Consider the following 26,124-nt stretch of genomic DNA (forward strand, 5'->3'; position numbering starts at 1 on the left):
TTTATGATAAGATTGCAGTGATTCAGTCACATTGTCAGTCTCCAATTCTAGTTCTCTTGCTATTTTTACCACATCTGTAGTTACTTCCTCCACTGAAGTCTTGAACCCTTAATGTCATCCATGAGGGTTTGAATAAACTTTTTTCAACTTCCTGCTCATGTTGATATTTTGACCTTTTTACATATAGATATATGGTTTGGTTTTGTTTTGTTTTTGGTTTGTTTGTTTGGTTCTTTGCAGAGACAAGATCTCACTCTGTTGCCCAGTCTGCTCTCAAACTCCTGGGCTCAAGCAATCCTCTGACCTCAGCCTCCCAAAGTACTGGGATTATAGCTGGGATTATAGGCATGAGCCACCATACCCAGCAAATTACATATATTCTTAATGACATCTAGAATGGTGAATTTTTCCAGAGGGTTTTCTACTTATTTTGACCAGATCTATCAGAGAAATCACTGTCTATGGCAGTTATAGCCTTACAAAATGTGTTTTTTAAATGATAAGACATCAAAGTTGAAATGACTCCTTAATCCATGGGCTGAAGAATGGATTAGCACATTTGAAAACAACATTAATATTATTGTATATCTCTATCAGAGCTATTGGGTAACTAAGTGCGTAATGAGAAGTAATATTTTTAAAGCAGTCTTTTTTTCTGAGCAGTAAGTCTCAATGGTGGGCTTAAAATATTCATTAAACTATACTGTAAACAGATGTACTGTCATCCAGGCTTTGTTGCTCCATTTACAGAGCACAGAGTAAATTTAGAATAATTCTTAAATTACCTAGGATTTTCTGATTGATTAAATAACCATTGGCTTCAACCTAAAGTTAACAGCTGCATTAGCCCCGAACAAGAGAGTCAGCCTTTCCATTGAAGCTTTGAAGCCGGGCATTGAATTCTCTTCTTTAGCAGTGAAAGTCCTAGATGGCTGCTTCTTCAAATACAAGGCTGTTTTTTTCTTCATTGGAAATATGTTATTTAGTGTAGCCCTCTTCATCCTTCATCTTAGTGAGATCTTCTGGATAACTTGCTGCAGCTTCTGTATCAGCACTTGCTGCTTTACCTTGCACATTAATGGTTTAAAGACGGCTTCTTTCCCTAAACCTCGTGAACGAACCTCTGTTAGTTCCCAGCTTTTCTTCTGAAGCTTCTTCACCCCTCTCAGAATTGAAGAGAGTTAAGGCCTTGCTCTGAATTAGGCACTGACTTAAGGGAATGTTTTGGGTGGTTTCCTACTCTATCTCAACCACTCAAACTTTCTCCATATCATCAAAATGGCTATTTCACTTTCTTATCATTTGTGTGTTCACTGGAATAGCATTTTAAATGTCCTTCAAGAACTATTCCTTTCCATTCACAACTTGGATAACTGTTTGGCACAAGAGGCTGGTTTCAGTTTTTGACATGCCTTCCTCACTAAGGTTAATCATTTTTAGCTTTTGATTTAAAGTGAGAGACATGAAACTCTTCTTTTCGCTTGAATACTTAGAAGCCATTGTAAGCTTATTAATTGGCTTAACTTCAGTATTGTTGTGTCTTTGGGAATACAGAGGCCCAAGGAAAGGGAAACTAATGGGAGAACAGCTGACTGGCGAAACACTCAGAAGACATGCATCATTTATCAATTAAGTTGTCTTAAATTTCTTTGAGTCTTCTCAAAATAGCTATTTTGAATTTTCTCTCTGAGAGGACTTATATCTCTGTTTCTCCAGGATTGGTCCCTGGTGCTTTATATAGTTCATTTGGTGAGGTCATGTTTTCCCGGATGGTGTTGATGCTTGTAGATACTCGTCCGTGTCTGGGCATTGAAGAGTTAGATATTTATTGTGGTTTTCACAGTCTGGGCTTATTTGTGCTTGTCCTTCTTTGGAAGTCTTTCCAAGCATTCGAAGGCACTTGGGCCTCAAGCCCAAGACACTGTGATTTTTGCAGACTCATGGAGGTAGCACCTTGGTGGTCTTGGTTGAGATCCAGAGCAGTTCTATGGATTACAAGGCAGAGGCCTTGTTCTTCTCCCTTACTTTCTCCCAAACATATAGAGTCTCTGTCTCTGTGCTGAGCCACCTGGAACCGGAGGTGTGGTGAGGCAAGCACACCTGTGGCCACCACTGTTGAAACTATGCTGGGTTAGACCTGAAGCCTACACAGTACTGAGCCTTGCCCAAGGCTCTTCACTTCAGAATGACAAGTTTCCCCAGACCCCAAATGTGTCCCCAGGGATGCTGTCTGGGAGCCAGGGATTAGAATAAAAAACCTTAGCAACTTACCTGATGTTCTATTCTACTGCAGTTAAGCTGATATTCAAACCACAATACAAAGTGCTTGCTGCTCTTCTCTCCCCTTTTCACAGGCAGAGGGGCCTCTCCCTGAGACCACCACCACCACTGATAGTGGGGAGCTCTACCAGGCCACCACCAATGTTCGCATAAAGCCCAAGTGCTTTTCTCTTAGCTTGTGGTGAATGCTGACAGGCACAGGACTCAGCCGTCAGGACAGTGGGCTCCCCTCTGGCCTAGGGAAGGTCCTGAAGTGCTGTGCAAGAACCTAGACCTTGACTCAGGGACCCTAGGGGCCTGCTTGTTCTTCTACCCCGTTGCGGCAGAGCTGGTGCCTGACTTTTGGCTCTTGTGGTGGTGCTTTTCTGTGTACACATGGTTGTTAAAATTTGGTGTTTCTAGGTTGGGGGAACAAAGAGTGTAGCCTTCTATTCCACCATCTTGCTGTACTTCCCATGAATTGTTTTTATTTCATTGCGTTGTTTTTCTGGGTTCCTTGTATCTGGCTGTTTCCTTAAGATCATTATTTTGAATTTTTCAGGCATTTGGTACATGCCTTTTTCTTTGGTTTCTGTTACTAGAGAAATGTTTTGTTCCCTTGTAGAAGACAAGAAACAAATCTCAGAATAGGAAAAAAAAAAAAAAAAAAAAGGAGGCTAAAAAATTTCAGGAGATCAACAAAATGAAGAGTTAATTTCTTGAAACAATAACAAACTTGAAAAACCTTTAGCTAGACTAAGAAATAAAAGAAGACAAATAAAATCAGATATTAAACAAGAGATATTACAGCTGATACCACAGAAATACAAAGGATGATGAGAGGCTATATGCCAACAAATTTGATAACATAGTCCATTTTGTGCTACCATAAGGGATTACTGGAGGCTGGGTAATTTATAAGGATATGAGGACTATTTGATGCACAGTTCTGCAGGTACGAAAAGCATGGTGCCAGCACCTATTCAGTTTTTGATGAGGGACTCAGGCTGCTTTCACTCATGGCAGAAAGTAAAGAGGAGCCAGAATGTGCAAGATCCCATAGTGAGAGATCCCAAGCTTTTTAACAACCAGCTTTGGTGGGAACTAATAAAATGAGAACTCACTTACATTCACCAAGGGAGGACATTAATCTATTTATGAGAGATCTGTACCCATAACCCAAACACTTCCCATAGACCCCAGCTCTGATATTGAAACCAAAATTCAACATGAGATTTGGTGGGGACAAACAAACCGTATCCAAACTATAGTAGAAGAAATGGATAAATTCCTGGACACATACAATCTGTCAAGATTGAACCATGAAGAAATAGAAAATCTGAGCAGGTCAGTAATGACTGAGGACGTTGAATCAGTAATAAAAAGTCCTCCATCAAAGAAGAGCTCAGGACTGGACGGATTCCCAGCTGAATTCTACCAAACATTTAATGAAGAGCTAATACTAGTTCTTCTCAAACTATTCCGAAAAGTTGAAGAGGAAGGAATACTTCAAAAGTTATCTTACGAGGCCAGCATTACCCTGATTTCAAAATCAAACAATCACACAACAACAAAGAAAAAACTACAGGCTAGGATCACCAATGAACATAAATGTGAAAATTCTTAATGAGATGCCAGCAAACTGAATCCAACAGCACATTAAACAAATCATTCACTATGATCAAGTGGAGTTTATTCCGGAGATGCATGTATGGTTTAACATTTGCAAACCAATAAATGTGATATGCACATTAACAGAAAGAATGATTTTTTAAAATATAATTTCAATAGAGGCAGAAAGAACATTTGATAAAATTTACTATCATGATTAAAACGCTCAACAAATTAGATTCACATGGTACTTGCCTCAATGCAGTAACAGCCATATATGACAAACACACAGCTAACATCATACAGAATGAGGAAAAATTGTAAGCTTATCCTGTAAGGTCAGGAACTAGACAAAGATGTCCACTTTTACCATTTCTATTTAATGTACTACATGAAGCCCTAGCCAGAGCAATTAGGCAAGAGAAAGAAATAAAAGGCATTCAAATTTGAAAGGAGGAAGCTAAGTGCCACTGTTTGCAGATGACATGATCTCATATATAGAAAACCTTGAAGACTCCATTGAAAAACTGTTAGAACTAATAAACAAATTTAGTAAAGTTGCAGTATACAAAGTAAACATAAAAAATCAGTAGCATTTCTATATGCCCATAGTCAACTATCTGAAAAAGAAATCAAGAAAACAGTTTCATTTACAACAACTACAAAAAAAAGATACCTAGTAATAAACTTAGTTAAGGAGGTGAAAAATCGAAAAATCTTTTTACGGAAACTATAAAACTTTGATGAAAGAAATGTAAAATAATACAAATACGTGGAAAGGTGTCCCATATTTGTGGATTGTAAGAATTAACGTCATAAAATGGCCAAACGACCCAAAGTGATGTACAGATTTAATGCAGTTCCTATCAAAATACCAATGACATTCTTCACAAAAATAGAAATAAACAATTCTAAAATTTATCTAGTACAAAAGACCCCAAAACAACCAAAGCAATCCTGTGCAAAAAGAACAAAGCTGGAAGCTTCATACTACCTCACTTCAAAATATACTACAAAGCTATAGTAACTACAAAACAACATGGTGCTGGCCTGAAAAACAGACACATAGGCCAATGGAACAGAATATAGAACCCAGAAGTAAATTTACACACCTACAACCAACTGATTTTCAACAAATGTACCAAAAATACATGTTGGGGAAAAGATAGTCTCTTCAATAAGTGGTACTGGGAAAATTAGTTTATCTACATGCAGAAGAATGAAACTAGATCCCTATCTCTCACTATATATAAAAATCAACTCAAAATGGATTAAAGTTCTTAATGTAAAACCTGACTCTAATAGAAGAAAACATAGAAGAAATACATCAGGGCATTGGGCTGGGCAAGGACTTTTTAGATAAAACTTCAAAAGGATAGTCAACAAAAGAAAAAATAGGCAAATAGGATTATATCAAACTAGAAAGCTTTTCCATAGCAATGGAAACTGTTAAGAGAGGGAAGAGACAACCTACAGAATGGGAGAAAATATTTGCAAACTGTAGATGTGACAACGGGTTAATATCTAGAATATATAAGAGACTTAACAGCAAAACAACAATAATAATGTTAATATTAATCAAAAATGGGCAAAAGGCCATTTCAAAAGAATGCATACAAATGACAAACAGGTATGTAAAAAACTGTTCAACGTTGCTGTCAGAGAAACACAAACCGAAACCAAAATAAGATACCATCTCACTTCAGTTAGAATGGCTATTATAAAAAAAGACAAGTGTTGGTGAGAATGTGGAGAAAAGGGAACACTGACATACTGTTGGGGTTGTAAACTAGTACAGCCATTATGGAATACAGTATGGCAGTTCCTCAATTAACTAGAAACAGGATTACCATATTATTCAGCAATCCCACAGTTGAGTATTTACTGAAAAGATTTGAAATCCATATGTTGAAGAGGTATCTGCATGCCCATGTTTATGGCAGCACTATTTACTATAGCTAAGATATGGACTCAACCTAAGTATCCAAAAGATGAATAGATTAAAAACTGTGGTATAAATAGCCAACAGAATACTATACAGCCATAAAAATAATGAAATCCTGTCATTTGAGACAACATGGGTGAACCTGGAGGACACCATTTTTTTTTTTTTTTTTTTTTTTTGAGACGGGGTCTCGCTCTGTCACCCAGGCTGGAGTGCAGTGGCCGGATCTCAGCTCACTGCAAGCTCCTCCTCTCGGGTTCACGCCATTCTCCTGCCTCAGCCTCCCGCGTAGCTGGGACTACAGGCACCCGCCACTTCGCCCGGCTAGTTTTTTGTATTTTTTAGTAGAGACGGGGTTTCACCGTATTAGCCAGGATGGTCTCGATCTCCTGACCTCATGATCCGCCCGTCTCGGCCTCCCAAAGTGCTGGGATTACAGGCTTGAGCCACCGCGCCCGGCGAGGACACCATGTTAAGTGAAATAAGCCAGACCCAGAAAGACAAATACCACATGATGTCACTCATATGTGGAATCTACAAACGAAAAAAAGCTGATATCATTGAAGCAGAGAATAGAACTGTGGTTATCAGAGATTGGGAAAAGGAGAAAGGAGAGGATGATGGGGAAAGGTTGATTCATAGGTACGTGTTACAATTACATAGAAAGAATAAATTCCAGTGTTCTGTTGCACAGTAGGGTGACTGTGGTTAACAGTAAAATATTATGTATTATAAAAAAGCTGACTGGGCATGGCAGCTCATGCCTGTAATCCCAGCACTTTGGGAGGTCAAGGCAGGTGGATCATCTGAGGTCAGGAGTTCGAGACCAGCCTGGCCAACATGGTAAAACCCCGTGTCTACTAAAAATACAAAAATTAGCTGGGCGGTGGTTGCAGTGAGCCGAGATAGTGCCACTACACTCTAGTCTGGGTAACAGAGCAAGGCTGTGTCTCAAAAAAAAAAAAAATTGCTGGAAGAAAGGCTTTTCAGTGTTCTCATCAAAAAGAGGACATACATGATGTGCTGGATATACTAACTACCCTTATTGGGTCATTATACAACGCAGAAATATATCAAAACATCAAATTGTACCTCATAAATATGGGAAATTACAGTGTGTCAATTAAAAAGCAAATTTTAAAAACAAAGAAAAAGGCAAATGAGCAAAGATCAGAGACTGCTCGAGTGGGTTTGTTAGCAATAGGAGTCCATTTGACTCGACCTGTTATGGCCAGAACCTCCAGAGGCCCTGGCTGCTATGCTGCTGTGTGCTCGCCTGGTCTTTTTGAAACTGTTGATACAATGCACTGTTCACTGCAGGAAAAGCGTTAAAGAGTTTTGTTCCACTGCACACACACAAGCTTGGCAAGCAGCCACTTGAATTTCTCCTGCTAGTCACATAAAAACATTTCACCACCATTACCAGAAAAGGCAAAGACTCCAAACTTCTTTATGAGAAAAGCTAACCATTTTGTGTAATTTACACTGAAGAATGACCTTTCTGCCCGCAAGAAAGTGAGCACAGGCAGCTGTGCCAGGACGTAGGCCTGGTTCACCCAGAAATGAGCCCTTAAATTCATGGAGTGTACATTTACAAGTATGTAGTCTGCTAGAGTGGTTTTAGGATATCAAGGTTGTGATACCAATTAGGATCATGCTGTTCACAATATTAAATTAACTCATGTCTTTATTTTTTAGGGCTTCATAGATATCATATATTTTTATATAATCATAGCTAACATGAACATCTTCTTAGATGTGCTAAATCTTTTACCTGAACTATTTAACACACATAGGCACATACACAAATTATGAGCCAAGTTGTATTATGCCTGGGTTTTAGCATCTGTGAGTGGTTAGATAACTTGCCCAAAGTCAAACAGCCGGTAAGCATTTAGCCAGCCTGACTAAAGAAACTATGACATTAACAACTATGCAGCGCACCTCATATTATACTATCAGTATGTATATTTAATATACACAATGACCTTCTGATTCTACAATGTAATACTCAAAGATATTATTAGGTATCCTAATAGGAAAGTTTACAAGATGAAACAAGCTACATATACTTTTATAGACGTACAGCACCTGAATATTGATCATTGAAATGTCATAGATATTAGGATAACTTGTAAATGAATTATCCTTGTTGATCTTTTGTCAATTGTAATTCCCCTTAGATCTTTAGGAAAGCTAAATAGTGCAGTCTCAATCTGGTACTTCAATTGGACAAGGAATAGCACTGCTTTTTCCACATCATCTAGCAAACCACCCAGTGAAAATGGTTGTCCTTCTGAAAGATTGCATTTTGGCTCTCTTGTCAAGTCCTCGTGGATAAATACTGTCTTGAGTTTGTTTTGTCTTTTTCCCAGTAACACTATCTGTCTGGTTCCCATCTCTTCCAAACAGAAAAGTGAATGCTGGCCATGCAATACTATCTTATAGACATCAAGGAATAAATATTTCGGATTTATCACCACCACCAAAACCCTGGAAGCAGTTCACTAAACATTTATAGGAACCTCAAGATCTCAGTCATAGAAAATTCCATTTTAGTTATGTTAAAAATCACATAAATCTGAGAAGCAACTTCTCAGATACTAGGCTTCGGAATTTGTAAGTTTAAAACTATTAAAATGAATTTTATAATAAAAACCAATAAAGGACATAAAAAGTTGATTACATGGAAAAGATCTCTTACTAAATACTATTGTTACGATCAGAAAGTCCTAATTATTTGCTGGTCACACAGGACTGGCATATCTTTTTATTGAAATCATAAAATGTACAGAAAATGCTGAAAAGTCAAACATGGCAACTTGGCTGAAAGCAGAGCCCTTCAAAGTCTTGGCCTGCATGCCTCCGTGATGTAAAGGGAGGCCAGCATCTGTGAAATGCTGCCATGGACTTGCCGGGCTATGATTATCTATTTTAAGTCTGGAAAACACACTGTGCACCTATAGTCTACTGTTGAAAACATGTACCTCCATTACTACACAGATGGCAGCATTTCCATGTATGGTATTAGAATGAAATATTGAGAAAACATTTTGGAATAGATGTACTATTTTCTGACATTGATAGATATACCAGTGGTCACTGTAAAGATGTGAAACTTGTTAGTTTGCTTCCTTATAAAGCCAGAAGTAGTTGTCTCATTAGGAGTCCTTCTGGTGTCCCTATGTTCTCTGGGAACCGTCCTTCTCTTTGTAGATAAATGTTACCTTTCAGAGGGAACAGATAGCTATTATGTTTTCCCTGAGAAATAGGTCTTCATCCTATCTGACTGAACAGCGGATCTTCTTTTCCCTCATTTATTCCTATGTTGTAAATTGTATACATATTTTTTTTGCAATTGGCCTTAAATCTTCCTTAAAATTATGTACCAAACCTTATACTGACGTAGAAAGATACAAGATTGCCCAGTGAAATATAGTGCTACTATTATTTGATAAACCAGTAAAGTATGTGATAAATAATCACAATAATAATTTATACTGAAATTTTAAACATATAGCTAAAACTAAAAATGCCTTCTTTCTCTAGGCCATTTGTAACAATTTGAAGCACTTAAAATTATGGATGAAGCGTTTCCTTCATACTACTGGAGAAATAAATCATCTTTTTTTCTCTTTTTTCTATGAAACAGGTCTTTTTTCTGTCTCTCTGAAACAGACATTTGAAATAATTTGAATCCACACATTTATTCATTTAAAACACACACTTAACATCTCTCATGTTTCCAGATGCTGTGCGAGGGTAGAGGGAACAAGGATTAGTCCTGGCCTCACTTAACTTGTTTATAGGACCCTGCTAAGTGGCCGGCAGTCTCCAGGACATTAAGGACACAGTGGTGAAAGATACTAGCCCAATCTATAGAGACTTCGAGAAGGAAATGGACAAATAGCTCCCACAAGGCAAAGGATAAGTCCAGGCTCCACATGCAGTGACAGCTTTCAGAAGGTTCTCTCGCTTGGCCTCAGGCTCCTGGAAGCCCAGTTCTCTTCTGCACAAAGAATGGAGGAGCCTGAATCATTGAGTGGGCAGCCAGTAAACTGATGCTGAGAGTCACGTGTCTTTTTAGGCTGTGACTGTCTCTCTATTGTGAAGACGACTGCACTATTTGGGATGAGCCAAGTTACAGTACAATTCAGCAGTTCCTGAGTTTAAATGCATTCCCGTGAAAAGAAATAAAACAGCTGATAGATCTTTACTCGTGAGTATCTTTTCAAAAAGCAAGAATGTAGGTATTGTGAGAGGAAAAAAATAGCTTTCTTTTTACACCTTATAGAGCTGAACTATATCTCAGTTTCAATTTCCCTGAGGGTGTTTCACAAACAATGGGTTTCACAGGCCCAGGAAGTACACTACAGGGCTGAAGCTCTGTGGTCAAAATGCCAACAAGGAGCCCATTCTTTCCTTTTTCTTTTTCTTTTTCTTTGTTTTTAAGAATCACACTTATTCAGAAGGGTAATTTTTGAGAGCACACTCCCTGCAAGAGAAGGCTTTAAAAAGCCAAAGCCACAGTCTTTCATAGTCTCAGTGCTGCAAGATGATCCTATAAATACAAGATAAAATTAGAAGTGGTCTAGGTGTTGCTTTACGCCTGTGGGTCTAGCGTGATGGTCTGCATCTCATAAACTGGTGGAATGCTGTCTGCGCTAAATAGCGGGTTGAAAGCAGTACAGTTTTGTAAGTCTTTCCAGGGGATCGCTACCCTCCCAACAAACCTAGCATGCCTGTTTTCTGTGATGTTGGTCCTCAACATATATTTTGAAGTTTTTAAAATGACAGTACATCTAAATAGTAATATGTATTCGATCTAATTCAGTATACTGAGAGGACAAATAAACTCTTTGCAGAAGATGTCAGTTTAGCACTCTGAGGAAAATTTCGTGACTCTGTTCAACACATCCCTTGACATCTCTGTGAAGAAGGAAGCTTCATCAAACCCTGTGATATAATTATGGAAGACACAGTGATTGTGTCATGTGTGAAAACTCTTTTTTTCTTCTTCTTCTTAAACAGTGCAAGAAAAGTAATGTGGACACACATCTTACCAGAGTTAATGCCTTAGATTCTGAAAAGCATCAAAACAAATCAGGAGAAAAACTCAATAGATTAGAGCACTCAGTCCTTGCCCTGCCCTGTTTTATTCTCCCATATCCCTTATCTTGGTGAATGGTTCTATCAGTACTGGATTCCTTCCTCTCACTCCTTACCCCAACTCCTTGATTCTACCTCCTTCATCTCTCTAAACATTATACCCTTGTTATTTTTCCCTGTCTGAACTGCCACCACCTGGTCCAAACGAACTTCATATCTTGCCTAGATTCTTGCACTTGCTAACTAGACTGCCTGCTTCCAGTTTGCTCAAATCCCACCCCTTTCCGCCAGCCCATTCATCCTCCAGACCCCTAAATGCATATTTCATCATCATGTTCCCCCCTTTTTTAACACTGAGCATACCTCTCACCTGCTAATTTCTAGGACAAGGCTCCCACCACAAGGTCCTGCATGGCCTGGCCATGGCTTCCTGCTTTGCTTGTTCGCCCCATCTCCTCATTCCAAGCAGCATACAATACACACACCAAACTCTGCAGCCCCCAAACACATGAGGCTATCTACATATCTTTAGTTTCTATTTCTGCTTCTACTTGAAAAATTCTCCCTCTCTACCTCCTCATTCATCAGCTGGCTAACTCATATTAATGCCTCAAAATTCAGCTACCAACCATTAAAATGATAATAATAACTTATGGTGACTGAGCACTTTCTATGTGCAGGTAAAGTAATAACTTTATGGTCATCTTATTCTTCCTTTAAAAGAAAACGTTCACAATTGAGCAACAGATAAGAGATGAGAGAAGAGCCAGGGGACAGTAGTAATATGGAAAGAAAAGGATGAAGATGCAAGAAAAAAGGTGTGGCCCACAATATTAAATTCTTCAAAGATAAAGACAAAGATTTGTAATATGCAGTTGGATTTTGCAAAAAGAAGGGCACTGGCCAATTTGGAGAAAGTATTTCTTGAGTGTTTTGGAGAATAAGGCTGTATTTCAATGAGCTTAAAATTAATTGAGAGCTGAGAATATGAAAATAATGGATAGAGCATTTCAAGTTATTATTCAAGTGAAAGGAAGAAAGAAACTTTAAGATCAAATACTTGTGCTTGTGGCAGTGGACGGAGTGGTGATATTGTGGGAAAGATATGTTATGATGATTTTATGTAGGGAAGAAAGATTGAGGAGAAAGAGAGAGTTTTGTCACATAAAGTAGTAAAATTGGGTAGCATAATCTAAGCAATTAGAATTACATCATACATGGAGAGGCATGATATGCTTATGAAGCCATATTGCCCCACATCTAATCCTGGCTCTGTCTTATAAGATATATATTCTTGGGATAATTATCTAACCCTTCTCTGCCCCAATGTCCTCATAATGTAACAGCCTGATGGGTTATTCCTGCTCGGTACACAAATAAAGACCACGGCATTTTAGTAAAGAAAGAGTTTAATTGACATGAGGTCAGCCACGCCATGCAGGAGACAGAGTTCTTACTCAAATCAGTCTCATCAAAGGCTCATAGGTTAGGGGTTTTCCAAAGGTATTTTGAGGGAAAAGGTGGGAGTGGCTATGCAATGGGCGCTTGCTGCTGATTGGTTGGGTCAGAGATTAAATGATAGGGAATTGAAGCTGTCCTCTTGAGCTGAGTTGGTTCTGGATGGGGCCATAGGAGCCACCAGTTAACAGCTCCAGGTGGAGCCATGGTGTTAGATACGCACAGAACCTGAAAGGATATCTCAAAATGCCCATCTACAATAGAAGAGTGATGTTATTTGCAGGAGTAATTGGGGAAGTTGCACCTTAGCAGAATTCAGGCTCCTCTCCTCCTGTAGGCTGGTGGTCTCGCATTAGCTTCATAAAGGAACTGAGTTTTAGGGACAGGCTGTTTTCATTTAAACTATAAACTAAATGTCTTCCGAAGTTAGCCAGCCTAAACCCAGGCAGCTTGAAAGCTAAAGAAAAGTTCGGGGGGGTCGGGGGGCGTGGGCTAGATCAGATCTCGCTCACTGCCATAATTTTCTCACTGATATAATTTTTTCAAATGTGGTTTCAATAATAGTATCTACCTCATAGGGTTGTTATAAAGAATAAATAAGTTAATATATGTAAAGCACTTAGAATATGTGTTTAGCTGTCATTACTATTACTGTCAAGACAACTGTGCAATGGTGTGTTTGTTTTCTGTTTTAACTACTAGACTAAGAAGTCTTCGAAAACAAGGGCTGTATCATATCCCCAGTAGGGAGCACAGTGCCTGATCCATAATAGGTGTTCAAAAAATAGATAATAAATGGATGGTTAAACGTATGCAGGCAGGAGGGTTGGCCAGGACTACCTTTCTTGATATTCTTCCTATCACTAGTTGTTTTTATAATAGACAAAAAATTAACCCCAAAGAATAAAGCCTTATTTATTTTTTAAAAACCCGCATGTAGTATATTCACAGAATGTCAAACATCTAAGAACAAAACATGTGCTTTGTAGCTTGCTTGAATTTTCCTAGGTCCTTCTCTGAAAAGCAGTGGTTAACCTTCCACCTAAAGGCTGCAGTGAGGCATTGTCATTGCCCTAGAAAGTTCTGGCTACTGCAGTTTACATTCAGCTATTAGAATGAAAATGATGAACAGTTCCTTAGTGACATTACATTTACCTGAACACCAGTAGCCTTAAATTGGCATTTCTCCGTGTCAACCATTTATTTAGCTATCCAGTTCTATTACCCAGGCTCCTCTCTGAGCTACCTTTTACCCCATCACTCACAGGCTCTGCCATGACCATCACTCATATCACCCTGATTCAGGGCTGCGCTCCTTTCACTCTAGAAGGTGGCCTTGCTTTATTTTTAAATCGTATTTTAAAAAGATATTAGACAAGTTTTTATTCTCTATAAATGAAAATACACATTTAAATGATTAAACAAGTTGTTCTCTTTAAAGCCAAGGATGTTACTGAGTAAATATTATCTGATATAAGACGTCATATAAAAATCACAATGCTTATGTTTTCATCTTCTTGGTTACTCCTTAAACACAAACCATTTTAAAGACAAGAATGGTTTTCTAACTCCTATTTTTCCTTGAGAGGAAGCACCTATTATCCTTCCAGTAAAGACTGCAGGAAGTAAGCATGAATCAATTGGATTAAATGTTGAATGAAAGAAATAGCTGCCAACTAGTATCATATCAACAAGAAAAACACAAACGTCCCAGAAGGGCAAGAAGAATATCTTGGACCTGAAAGCTTAGAGATCTGACTTCACATAGATCAAATTGGATATTGCAGTCCAGAAATCTGAGAACCAAAGAAGTTGATTTCCCCAGTGTCAGGCACTTCATAAGTGACTGAGAGGGGAGTGGCACTCCTGGCTTGCAGAACAATGATTTTTTTTTCCATGTACAACACAAGGAAGCAGTGCAACAGCGTTGGCTGCTAACATAGAGTAACACAAAGATAACCGAGGAAGAAGGATCTCACAATAAAGGAGCACATTGGCGATATTGGCTCACTGCAACCCAAATTACCTTTAAATTTTAATCTATCACTGCTGCTGATGAAGCCGAGTAGAGAGCATAAGATACAGAATCGCAGAGCATCAATATCTCAAATATTTTTTAACCTGGGGGGTAAAACTAAAATAAATATCTATATATGTATATATATGTGTACATATGTGTGTATATATATGCGCATATATATACACACACACACACACACATATACATGTATGCTTTATAGTCTGGTAGTCCATTTTGTGAAAGAACTGAATTTAATCCCTTTCTGATAGAGTTTGGGCTTGTTTCCAGTTGCACTGTAACACAGATGAATGAAATACAATGAGCAATCCTTTGTATGCATCTTTGAACACTTAGGTTAGCATTTCTATATGACATATCCCCATATATTGAATTTCTAGGTAAAAATTTTGTCCATAAGAATCTTGTGAAAACCTTTTATGACTCCTTTCCTGCCTTAATAGTAGTCAAAGGCACAGGCTTTATCTAGATATGCATCCTAGTTCCACTATTTCCCTGATGTACAGCACAACTTTGGGCAAATCTCTTAATCTCCCCAATTCTTGATTTCCTTATCTGTGAAAATGGGATTAATATAGTACACACCTCAGTGGGTGGTTGTGAGGATGAAGTAAGGTACTGAATGTAAAACAACTACTACTGTGGTATCTAGCAATTAAGTGACTAGTTTTAAAGATGCTGAAATGAGCTAAAACAATACGCAGATTGCTGACTGCAAGTTAGCTGCCTGTGAAGGTTTTTAAAAACAGTGCTGTGCCTGTGTGGAGGCAAGGGCCATGTGCAGGTCTCTGCATCTTCTGCTCAGTTTTGCCATGAACCCAAAACTGCTCTAAAAACTAAAACCTATTAACAAACAAACACAGGTGCCTGGAAGTGCCTGTTGGAGATTCTGATTTGGAAAGTTGGAGATAAGGCCCTAGCATCTGTATTTTTAAATTCTGTAGGATAATTCTAGTATACTTCCCATTTGGGAACCAGTGAAGGCAAAGTATTTCAAAAGAAAAGAAAAAAAAAAAAAGCCTCTTCTCTTTGAGTTCATTTTAATTCGCTTTTCCTTCCCCGTGAATTTCTTACAGATTCAAAGGGCAGCCTTACAAAGTCATTTTACTACAAAGAAAAGCACCGGCTCCTCCTTAGGCTTCTTAACTGCTACTGCCTGATGCTAAGAGTGTCCTCTTCTGACTCACCCACCACAAAGACAGACGTAGTTATTCATTTGCTGTAGCAAATAAATAATTCTACTCTGATGTTAATTCATTCTACACATATTGATTGCACACCTATTACATTGATTAAGCTACGTGTTAGGGAAGTACCACTGAATAGAGGAAGCTTGATTCCTCCCCTTAGAGAGCTCAGAGACCATGGGGGACATACTCACAGTGACAGCGGAAGTTGAACCAGGGCTTTGTTTGGTAGGGGAAAGCAGGGTGCTCCCCGCAGAAGTGACTCCTCAACAGAAGCCTGGAAGATGAGCAGAGCAGGAGGTATCCAGATGAGGAGGGAGGAGTATTCAAAGCAGCAGCAGCAGCCATAGAGCAAAGGCTGGGAGGGGCACATTGAAGACCGGATTGTTTACTAGAAAAGGGGCTAATATGAGATTGAAAAGGCAAACCAAGATCAAATGTTTCAGTGTCTTATAAACCATGTTAAGTAGCTTGTGAATAATCCCAAGAACAGTAAGGAAAGTTGAGAGGCTTTCAGCAAAGGGAGTACTATGATGAGATTTGCTTTGAGGGATGACCACTTTCCTTAAGAGCCTGGTTAAGTGGCTGCTGGGAAAACTCAAAAGGAAGGTGTTACTAATCTGCCTGCGGCTAGATTAGTGGCAATGAGACAAAGAGAAACCCGGGGAAGGGGAGTGGAGGTGACCCTGTGGATTCCGTTATGGAGAAGTCCACCTTGAGGTGCCCAGGGGACGTGGATTGATTAGGCATTACAGCTCAGAAGAAAGATCTCATTTGGAAACCATTCCTTTGCATTATTTTCAGCACCGGACAGAAAGGCAGCATTAAAGCTTTTACTTCATTCAGTTCTAAGCAAACACATTGGTTAGATCTACAAAGCTTACTTGAATGATGGTCTATGTGCACGTGAGTAAATAAGATTTGGCTCCAGATAGCAATTACTACTGGCACCCCTTCGTTTCATCTCAGGAGACACAATGTAATTGTAAACATCCATCTAGACACTGGGAAAATTTTTCCCTCAGGGAAAGAAACTTAAATTGTTTCTCTTTGTCTTTGTTGCAGGTATCTGTGCTGTATGGCTCACCTGGCCACCTCTTCTACATTTGTAGGAAATAAATGTGATCCTATCTGTGCTGTAGGTAGTGAAAGTATCCCCAACCTTGAGAAGCACATTAATATTTAATGAGCTAAAATAGACTTTTCTGTAGTCAATGCCTTGATCTATGTCCTTTATTTAAAAGTATAAAGACCTCAAGGGATAGAGTGTAGAATTTGGCTTCCCTTATGAATTTCACACTCACTAGGCCAATTCAAAACCTCCTTTGCACTGCTCACAGTCAATTTGGATAAATTTATCTTTCCTCTGCATTCTGGAGTGTCATCTGAGGGTGGTGGAGTGATGAACAAGGACTGTTTTATGGTCTTAGGTGGGTGTAGGCTATAAGATGTGTGGCTTTCTTTGATCATCCTCTTATTCCAGATAATAATATCCTCCACTGATTGTTTTATCCATGAAGTCTGTGAATTTAAACATGGTACAAGGCACAGTGTGTATTTAGGAGCTGAATTAAAGAATTGAATAGACTTCTAGTTTACTTTAAATTGTAATGGGGTAGGGATATTTCCATAACTGATCTAGAAAGATCTTCAGTTTATTTATTTTCTTAAAAGAAACCAAGTTTCCAGGCCATAAAAAAGAAAAAAGTTTACCAAAGAAAGAGGTGAGTTAAAAATCTTACTCATAAATAGTAATTTTTGGGAGACAAGCAATTATTCTGGATTTTGCATAGATACCTTTCAAAGGCATGACAGTCACATCCATTTGTTATTTTATTCCTTCCTCTTGCTTAGTACTCATTAAAATGTTCCAGGAATATCTTGCTATTTTTCTTAAGTGACATCTATAACTCAACTTACTGCTTAATGTGTCTTTAACTCATTCATATTACATAAGGTTTTCTCCCAGTGGTAATTATTATAAACAATATTCAAATTTTAGGTATTTTGAAAAGATGCTGAGAAATTGAAATAAACATAATCGTTACTTCTTTTTCGTTCTCACTCATCTAACACTGAAAAAATATACTGATGTTTAAACATCTTTTTAATTAATGGCATAAGAAACTAGATAGAGGTTTTTTTCCTATAGAAACTATTGAATGTATTTTAATCTCATAATAATCACATCAAACTTTAACTTCAGTAATTGTAATTTATTATTTGAGTTTTTCAGATTATTCAGTTTTTCAGTCATGATGAGTGGAGCACAAAGAGGGAGAAAAATCATATACATAAATCTACTCATAATCAAAAGCTTTAAGGAAGTGATTAACTTTTCTAACTACTTTTATTAGCACTGTATTAAAGTTGAAGGATTTAGGGTTAAAATCCCATTTCCATTCTCCCTCTTTCTTTCTACAGGAGATAACAATATATTATGCAATAGGCAACATAATCATGTGGTTTGCATCATTCATATCCGTTTTATTTTCATAACGTTGTCACATGTGCCATGCCACCCCCACCTCTTTCTCTCTTTCTGTCTTGCTCACATACACATTCACACAAATACACCCACATACATATAAAACACATGTGTTTGTACATATATGGTAACTCATTCATCTTCATTTCAAATGACAACTTAGAAGTTTTCAGAGTACTACATACATAAGACTTCCATATTTTTTCTTATAAAAACTACACATTAAGCTATAAAGGAAAACTACGTGTTTTGGAGTTGACAGAATGAGTCTGAAACATGCAACACACCATTTGGTCCCCAATGTGTAACTTATTTGGTGTTAAGCAGTTGTGTATTCACTCACCTGATTTTATGACGTTGCTTTTTTGTTATGTGTCTGCGAGGACTTGGGAGGTGGGAAGATGGGGAGGCATCATTGTCAAATAAAAGGTCCTCCCTTAACTGCATTTCACAGCTCTCTCCCATAACTCAGAAACCTAATTTGGGTGATGATGTGGTTTGTCAGGAATGTGAAGAGACTAACAGAGATCACTTGTTGGATGCAGGTGATCAAGCCTCTGTGATAATTATGGAAGCCTTTTAAAAGACTTACAGATGTGCCCGGTTTGGCCATCTGGTCAGAAGATGCATTTTCAGAGTTCTCTGTCTTCACCTTTGTGCCCTGCCTCAGTGTGGGAAATGTCAGGAATGTACTGGCTTGTAGTTGAGTTCTGCTTTGACAGAGGTTAACAGATAACACCTTCGTCTGTACACGTACACTCATGTGCCCTAGCACCGTCCGAGTTGAAAGGATAAGAAGGAGGTTAACTATGCTGCAGCGACATTTATCACCCTCTGAACCAAAATATGTGAACAAAATTTCTAAGGTTGGTTTTGAACTATTCAAGAATTTGAAGGGGCTGTATGATTTTTATCATGCCCACAATGTGAAGAAACAAAGAAAACAAACTTTTCCAGTTTAAATAAAGGGTAATTTATTTGGGGCAAGAAAATAAATCATACTGAATGTGAACAATGCACAAAATGAATTTTCTTTGCCTTTCCAAGTAGCTTTGTGAGCCATTGTTGTAGAGTTTTGCTTAATTTGGTATGTGTGGGAATTCAATTAGTTGCTCTGAAACATGATATCATGTTTTTAGTGGCCTTCCTTCTTAAGGAACAGTAATGTGAGTTGCATGTTCTTTTAGATGCAGTCCTTTTGAATCTTGTAAAACTAAAGCCAGGTGACTAGAATGTGTCAAGTCAAAGAGTTGTTCACCTTATGTGTGTACATTCACCTGTGTCTGTTCATGCATGGTAACTATTATCATTAACCTTTATTCTGGGTGATATAATTTATCTTTCTTAATAATTGCTTATAAAAATAAGCTCACAATGAGTGAAGTATATACTACTTTTACAACTTCCTGTGAGCCTCTATATAATTCAAAATAAATTTTTTTTACAGTAAGATCACAAATTAAATCTCTGTTTTTTCATTGGTCAGCTGACTGCTAAACTTTGGACTTCTAGCAGCTCTGTCACAAGGTAAACCATTGGTCACAGGTTGAGTCAGGCAGAAACTGATTAGATCAATTGAAATGTATCACCAGTATTGGAAAAAAATACGAAGACCCCAAAACATGTGCCCTAGTTTAGTGACTGAATCTGCCTCATTTTCATGTGTGTTTAGAATTAATATTAACCCCTTCATATGAGATTATTTCTTTAGTAAAGTCTCACTTAATATAGAGCATCTCCAATACTCTACAGGCAACCTGCAGTCAGGCCCTGCAGTCTTCAGGACTAGCAATCATATATTCAGTCTAGTTATGACAGTAGGTTCTAACACTTGTGATTATAACACGCCCACATACACCGAATTAAGCCCAAATCTAATGGGCCAGAAAATGGCATAATGCAAAAAGTTATAGCTCTGTTCCAGAGTGGAAACTTGGTAGGAGATAATAAAATGAGTGGCTAGGCCAAACTAAAAAAAAAAAAAAAAAATCAGGTATGTGCTTTGTTTCATTTAGTTCTATTTTTCCAACTAAGCTTCCAAAGACACTTATAATCCCACATACGAAGGACAAACAAACTTATGCCTCAAGATGAGAATGTTTTATTAGACACTTTACTGTGTGTATGTTCGATTGTAAGCAGTAATATTTTGACCTGAAAAGTACAGATCGAAGAGATGTTATCTCACTAAAAGGAAAATGTATGATAAGGCAGTCCCTAAGAGTAAGCACACTCTTCTTTGGAATCATGTCAATAGAGTTTGATGGGAAAAAATAAAAATAACAGAAATGATTTCTGTTCCTTTCTTAACAGAACCCATCTTCTACTTCGGCGATGTGGAGTACTCCGTGGATGAGAGTGCTGGCTACGTGGAAGTTCGGGTGTGGAGAACAGGCACGGACCTGTCCAAGTCTTCTAGTGTCACAGTGAGGTCTCGGAAAACGGATCCTCCCTCCGCAGATGGTGAGCAGTTTCCCGCTCGGCTCTTTAGACAATTTTCAATGACCATGGCACAAATTTGTTTAAAGCTGAAATACCTCGCTTCTATTAAAGCAGTTTGGCTGGGTGTATTGTTTTTGCTGAAATTATTACTCTAGGAGGTAAATCTAGGCTTTATTTACCACTTTGGGAAAGTACATTTAAGGGCCATGAATCAGAAGCTAGGTTACAAACGTTAAGACTCAAAGGATCTATATACTAAGGCCTATATTTCCATGAAGTGGTTCTCTACTCTCAGCAAAACTAGTATTGCTGAATGCTGTGGCATTATAGGCAGGAAAATCATCTTGCTGCACATAATCTATCCCCACAGAAACCTATGACATTTAGGTACTGTGCAGGCATGTGTCTTCAGTTGGCTGTCTCCTTATTTTAACCATGAGTCCCTATAAATACTTCAGATCCAAAAGGTTTTTTCCACACTTCATTATAAAAAATGTACTAACTAGCACATATCTGCATTTTATTCCGGGATCTACATCTCCAAAAAGTTGGTTTTAAAGTTTACAGCAAGCATAGAATTCAAAATTTCCTTTTTTTTCCCTAAATGACCAACAATACAAACTTTCTCATGTACACACACATGAGAACACACACGCATGTCATACACACATCAGATATTCATCACACAAAGCAAGCACAGGTTATACCATTTGAAAAGTCACCCTTAGGTTTTAACTTTTTTAATGTAGTGGAAGCAGTATAGTGCTTTGCATGTAGCAGGTGCCCAGTAAACATTTGTTTAACTAAATTAATCATTTTAAAGAGAAATATTCAAATCAGAGATGATGGAAGGGAGAGAGAGAAATAAGAGCAAAGGGGAAGAAGCAGAGGAAAAGAAAAAAATATAAAAAGAACCACAAGGAGATACGGACATTCTACAAAATGAATTAAAGACAGATATGCTCAAGTAAAGTTGCACATTTGGAGGTAAAGTAGATACAAAATGAGAGTCAGAAGAGCGGAAGATATGAAAACAAAGAAAGAAGCAATATTATCGACCTATTGCCCATCACTGTCAGTCTTTGAGGATGTAGTGGCTACAGATTAAAAGGCAGTTTTGTTTTTAACTACTTTAGATATAAATGGAGGTATCAACACTAGATATAGCCCCTTTTGTCTGAAAAATATTAAATTAAAGATCAAATTGTAGAAGCTTCTCTCATTGCCTGGAACAAAGGTGGATGGAGTGTGGGCAGAGCTGGTTCCACTTAAATGTGTTGCTTTAACTGACAGGCAGCCATACACCTAAGTAGGATGTTCTACAGCAGCTCCAGCAAAGATACATAAATACTTAATCAATGTGAACAAAATTGTAAATGTCTATATTTCATATGTAATTTATGAGGATCATATATTTGATTGATATGCTGATTTTTCTAAGCCTGATTTTTATTACCTTTATTAGATAATTTTCAAACTAAAGTTAGAGGAACTATGACACAGAAAGCCAACATAACTAATCCAAAGGCTAACCATGAAACGTGGATAAAGTTCAGCAGCTGGTCTTTGATCTGTCACCACAGTAGCTATCTGGATATCTATTTGCATTGTATTAAATGTACTTTTCTGTAGGGTTATGCTGGTCTCTGTTTTTTAAAAGAAGAATTATAAATATAATTACATAATTTATGTCTTATAATTTTTTGAAATTTAATTAGTCCCCAACTGAATATTTTTTTGTTACTGTCATAGCTGGAACAGACTACGTGGGCATCAGCCGTAATTTAGATTTTGCACCTGGAGTCAACATGCAACCTGTTCGTGTCGTCATTCTGGATGACCTTGGAGAACCAGTGCTGGAGGGAATTGAGAAATTTGAACTGGTGCTTCGTATGCCTGTGAAGGCAGCCCTTGGCGAGCCCAGCAAAGCCACAGTCTCCATAAATGACTCTGTCTCCGATTGTGAGTGTTTATTAATTTTACAATGATAAGTGAAATCATAAGTTAAGGTTTATATATATATATGATAAGCAAGATGATAAACTATATATTATATATATATATATATATACGTGTTTGTGTGTGTGTGTGTGTATATATATGTTTGTTTGCTAGAGCTTCCATAACAAAGTACCACTGTCTGGGTGGCTTAAATAACAGAAATTGATTATCTCATAGTTGTTGACGAGAAGTCCAAAACTAAGGTGTTGGCAGGCTCGCTTCCTTCTGAGCACTGTCAGGGACGGAGGTTCCAGGCCTCTCTCCTTGGCTTGAAGATGGCCATGTTGTCCCTGTGTCTCTTCACATCATGTTCCCTGTGTCTCTGTCTAATTTTCCTCTTTTTATGAGAACACCAGTCATATTGGATTAGAGCCCACCCTAAAGACCTCACTGTAACTTAATTACGTCTGTCAAGACCCAACTTACCAATAAGGTCACATCCTCAGGTGTTGGGGTTGGGATTTCAACATATGAATTTAAGGGGGACACAGTCCAACTCATACAAATACCCTAACTGACCACACCTTTCTCCTCCTGATGATTCTGATAGAATTAGACAGTCTCAGAATAAAACTTTTATTCTTTCTCTCAAACCTTAAAGAAAAAAAAAGTGATATCATCAGTATCTTGATTGTGCCTCAAGAATTCCCCTCACGGCAGATGGGTGGAACCACGTGGAACTGCATAGACTCCTGAGTGTCAGTGATCTTTCCCCACTTCACAGCACAGGACACTTTCTGTCATCTCCTTCCCCTAGACACTCATACAGTTTCTCTGATAATGTGCCAAAAATGCTGTTCTGGGACAACTCTCTGCTGAACACATGGCACATCATCACAAGGGAATTCTGAACACTCTTCAATCATGAGGATTTCAACCGTGCTTGGAGGAGTCTTACCTATTGTCAATGAGGCCTATACGCAATTAACCTAGCATAGGTGTCACCTAAAAATCACACACACACACACACACACACACACACACACACACAGAGTCAACTTTCCCACATGATCTGAGTAAATTATGCTTATAATTATCTGCACAATATTTAGTGTTCTTCATATCAGGAAATTCTGAAAGCCTCATGACTAAGAAACATGTAGATACAAATATCTAAGGTTTGTGGTTTTATCTACTTTTTAGCATTTCATTGCATACCCTTCCTTTACCAAACAGGCAGAGCAAAATGTCAAAGGTAAGGAAATCAAAACTCTTAAGTGATTTGCTCAAGGTCAAAACATTGGCAAGTGATTGAATGGAGACAGAATCCACTTCTTCTCACTTATTTTCCATTATTCTTTCCACTAAACCACATCTTCTGAAATGCGGAAATTTCCATTCACTTTGATCCTTTGTTTTTGCAGTGCCTAAGATGCAATTCAAAGAACGAATATATACTGGCAGCGAAAGTGATGGGCAGATAGTTACAATGATCCATAGGAGCGGGGATGTCCAGTACAGATCTTCAGTGAGATGCTACACCCGGCAGGGGTCTGCACAGGTGATGATGGACTTTGAAGAACGCCCAAACACTGACATCTCCATCATCACATTCCTCCCTGGTAAGCTTGAGCTTAAAGTTTTTTCGTGAAATTTGAAGAAGCTGAATTTTTACTCAGAAATAGGTATCAGGGAAATACAAGTTCCTTGATATCAACAAGCGTATGGCATGGTTTTATGTGCACTAAATGAGGAAAGTGAAATGAATTTTTAACAGGTTGAATGAATGCCCTTTTTGTATCTGCATTAACTTATTGATTCCCAGTGATGTGATATATGGTTTCTTCAAAACTTATTCAGTGGACAAACGCATATGAAATGTACAGATTTTACAATGCTAGGAATTAAACTTAGCTCAATGATTTGTTTAGTAAGTCAGAAGTTAATAATACTACAAACTGGTGTTGAGGTCAGATTAACAATGATCAACCAGTACAAGGCTGCTAATCTTGCTTTCTGAATGTAATGCTAAAAATTCATAAACAAAAGTGGCATTTGTGCTGTTTCCTTTGTTTTCTAAGATGAGTGGCAGAGCTTAAAGACAGAAAGCAAAGAAATTCCCCATACATATAAGGGCTGGTCATTGCATATACTTAAATATGTATTCACTGATTCAGCAAATATCTACTGAAGGCTTATTACTTGCCAAACACTATTTGTTGCACTGAGATGGCAGGAAAAATCCACATTCTTGCCCTTATGGTGCTCACATTCTAGTTGTAGATACATTCCTATGGGACGTGATTGACCTGCTGACACTGTTGTTCCAGGTGAGACTGAAAAGCCTTGCATCCTTAAGCTGATGGACAACGTGCTCTATGAGGAGGTGGAGGAACTCCGCCTGGTACTCGGCACTCCACAAAGCAACTCTCCCTTTGGGGCTGCAGTTGGTGAACAAAACGAAACTCTCGTAAGGATCCGAGATGATGCTGATAGTAAGAAATCTTTTTTTGTGTTCAACTGTAAATTGGGAACTAAAATCCATCCAAGTCAAGGTTTTAAGTGACTCAGAAAAATCCCCCTGCCTCCTCTACTTTCAGACTAGGATTTTTAATCTGTTGAGAAATAGCAAAAAGACAAACAAATGGGGAACAAAATAAACAATTAAAACTGATCATTTTGACGCTGGAGAATATGGCTTACATCCAAACACTAATTCCCAAACATCCATGCCGGCCCTCTACTCTATACACACCCTTGGGTACAGGGGGACCAACAGTTTCCTCCCTTCCCCCGCCACCTTCTGGCCTGCTCATGTGTAATTTATGGCACATAGACAGCTGGCAGCACATGCTCTCTGGGGGCTGGTTAAATCCCAGGAAGGAGTTGGACAACATATGCCAGCTTTTCCTTCCACACACATCACTAATTTTGAGTGAGGCGACAGAGAGAAACCAGGAGCGTAAGAGTCCTTAAGCCCCTCCCACATGGAAACTAACATTAGAAATGGAGGAAAAGCATTCCCCTTACTAATAATGTCATTTGTCTGTGTTTCCCGCAATTTTAGAGACTGTTATTAAATTTGGAGAAACCAAATTTAGTGTCACTGAACCCAAAGAACCTGGAGAGTCGGTGGTTATAAGAATTCCAGTGATTCGCCAAGGAGACACTTCGAAGGTTTCCATTGTGAGAGTCCACACCAAGGATGGCTCAGCCACCTCTGGAGAAGACTACCACCCGGTGTCAGAAGGTACGGGGCTCCCAGGGCCTGTCTCCTCATGGATGGATCATGCCAACTCTGTGTGCCAGTGCCAGTGCCCTTAAGGAAAAGAAGGGAAACATCCAATTGAAATAAAAATAGGACACTCTTTTTTGGGGGGTGTAATTTTAAGGGGTACAAGTGCAATTTTGTTACACGGTTATACTGTGTCATAGTGAAGTCTAGTCTTTTAGTATATCCGTCCCCCGAATAATGTACATTGTACCCATTAAGTAATTTCTCAGTAAGCACCCCCTGCCACTCCCCCACCCTCCCCAGGTCTTCAGTGTTTATCATTCCACACTCTATGTCCACATGTACACATTGTTTAGCTACCACTTAGAAGTGAGAACGAGCAGTATTTGACTTTCTGTTTCTGAGCTGTTT

General features: G+C 38.4%; 1 protein-coding gene across 4 annotated transcripts in view; it reads left to right on the plus strand.

Moving 5' to 3' along the window:
* Positions 1-26,124, plus strand: part of FREM2 (FRAS1 related extracellular matrix 2) — a 236,459-nt gene that overhangs the window by 120,312 nt on the left and 90,023 nt on the right. For all 4 annotated transcript variants that reach the window (XR_006693725.3, XR_010582565.2, XM_065533167.2 and 1 more), the window contains exons 7-11: positions 20,409-20,558; positions 22,290-22,499; positions 23,903-24,100; positions 24,809-24,973; positions 25,546-25,728. Coding sequence is in view for 2 of the 4 variants with exons in the window: in XM_065533167.2 (XP_065389239.1) it covers positions 20,409-20,558; positions 22,290-22,499; positions 23,903-24,100; positions 24,809-24,973; positions 25,546-25,728 (906 nt within the window). In the remaining 2 variants the exon portion in view is untranslated. The remainder of the gene's footprint in view (positions 1-20,408; positions 20,559-22,289; positions 22,500-23,902; positions 24,101-24,808; positions 24,974-25,545; positions 25,729-26,124) is intronic.

The sequence above is a fragment of the Macaca fascicularis genome, chromosome 17 (assembly GCF_037993035.2).
Source record: "Macaca fascicularis isolate 582-1 chromosome 17, T2T-MFA8v1.1".
Classification (NCBI taxonomy): domain Eukaryota; kingdom Metazoa; phylum Chordata; class Mammalia; order Primates; family Cercopithecidae; genus Macaca; species Macaca fascicularis.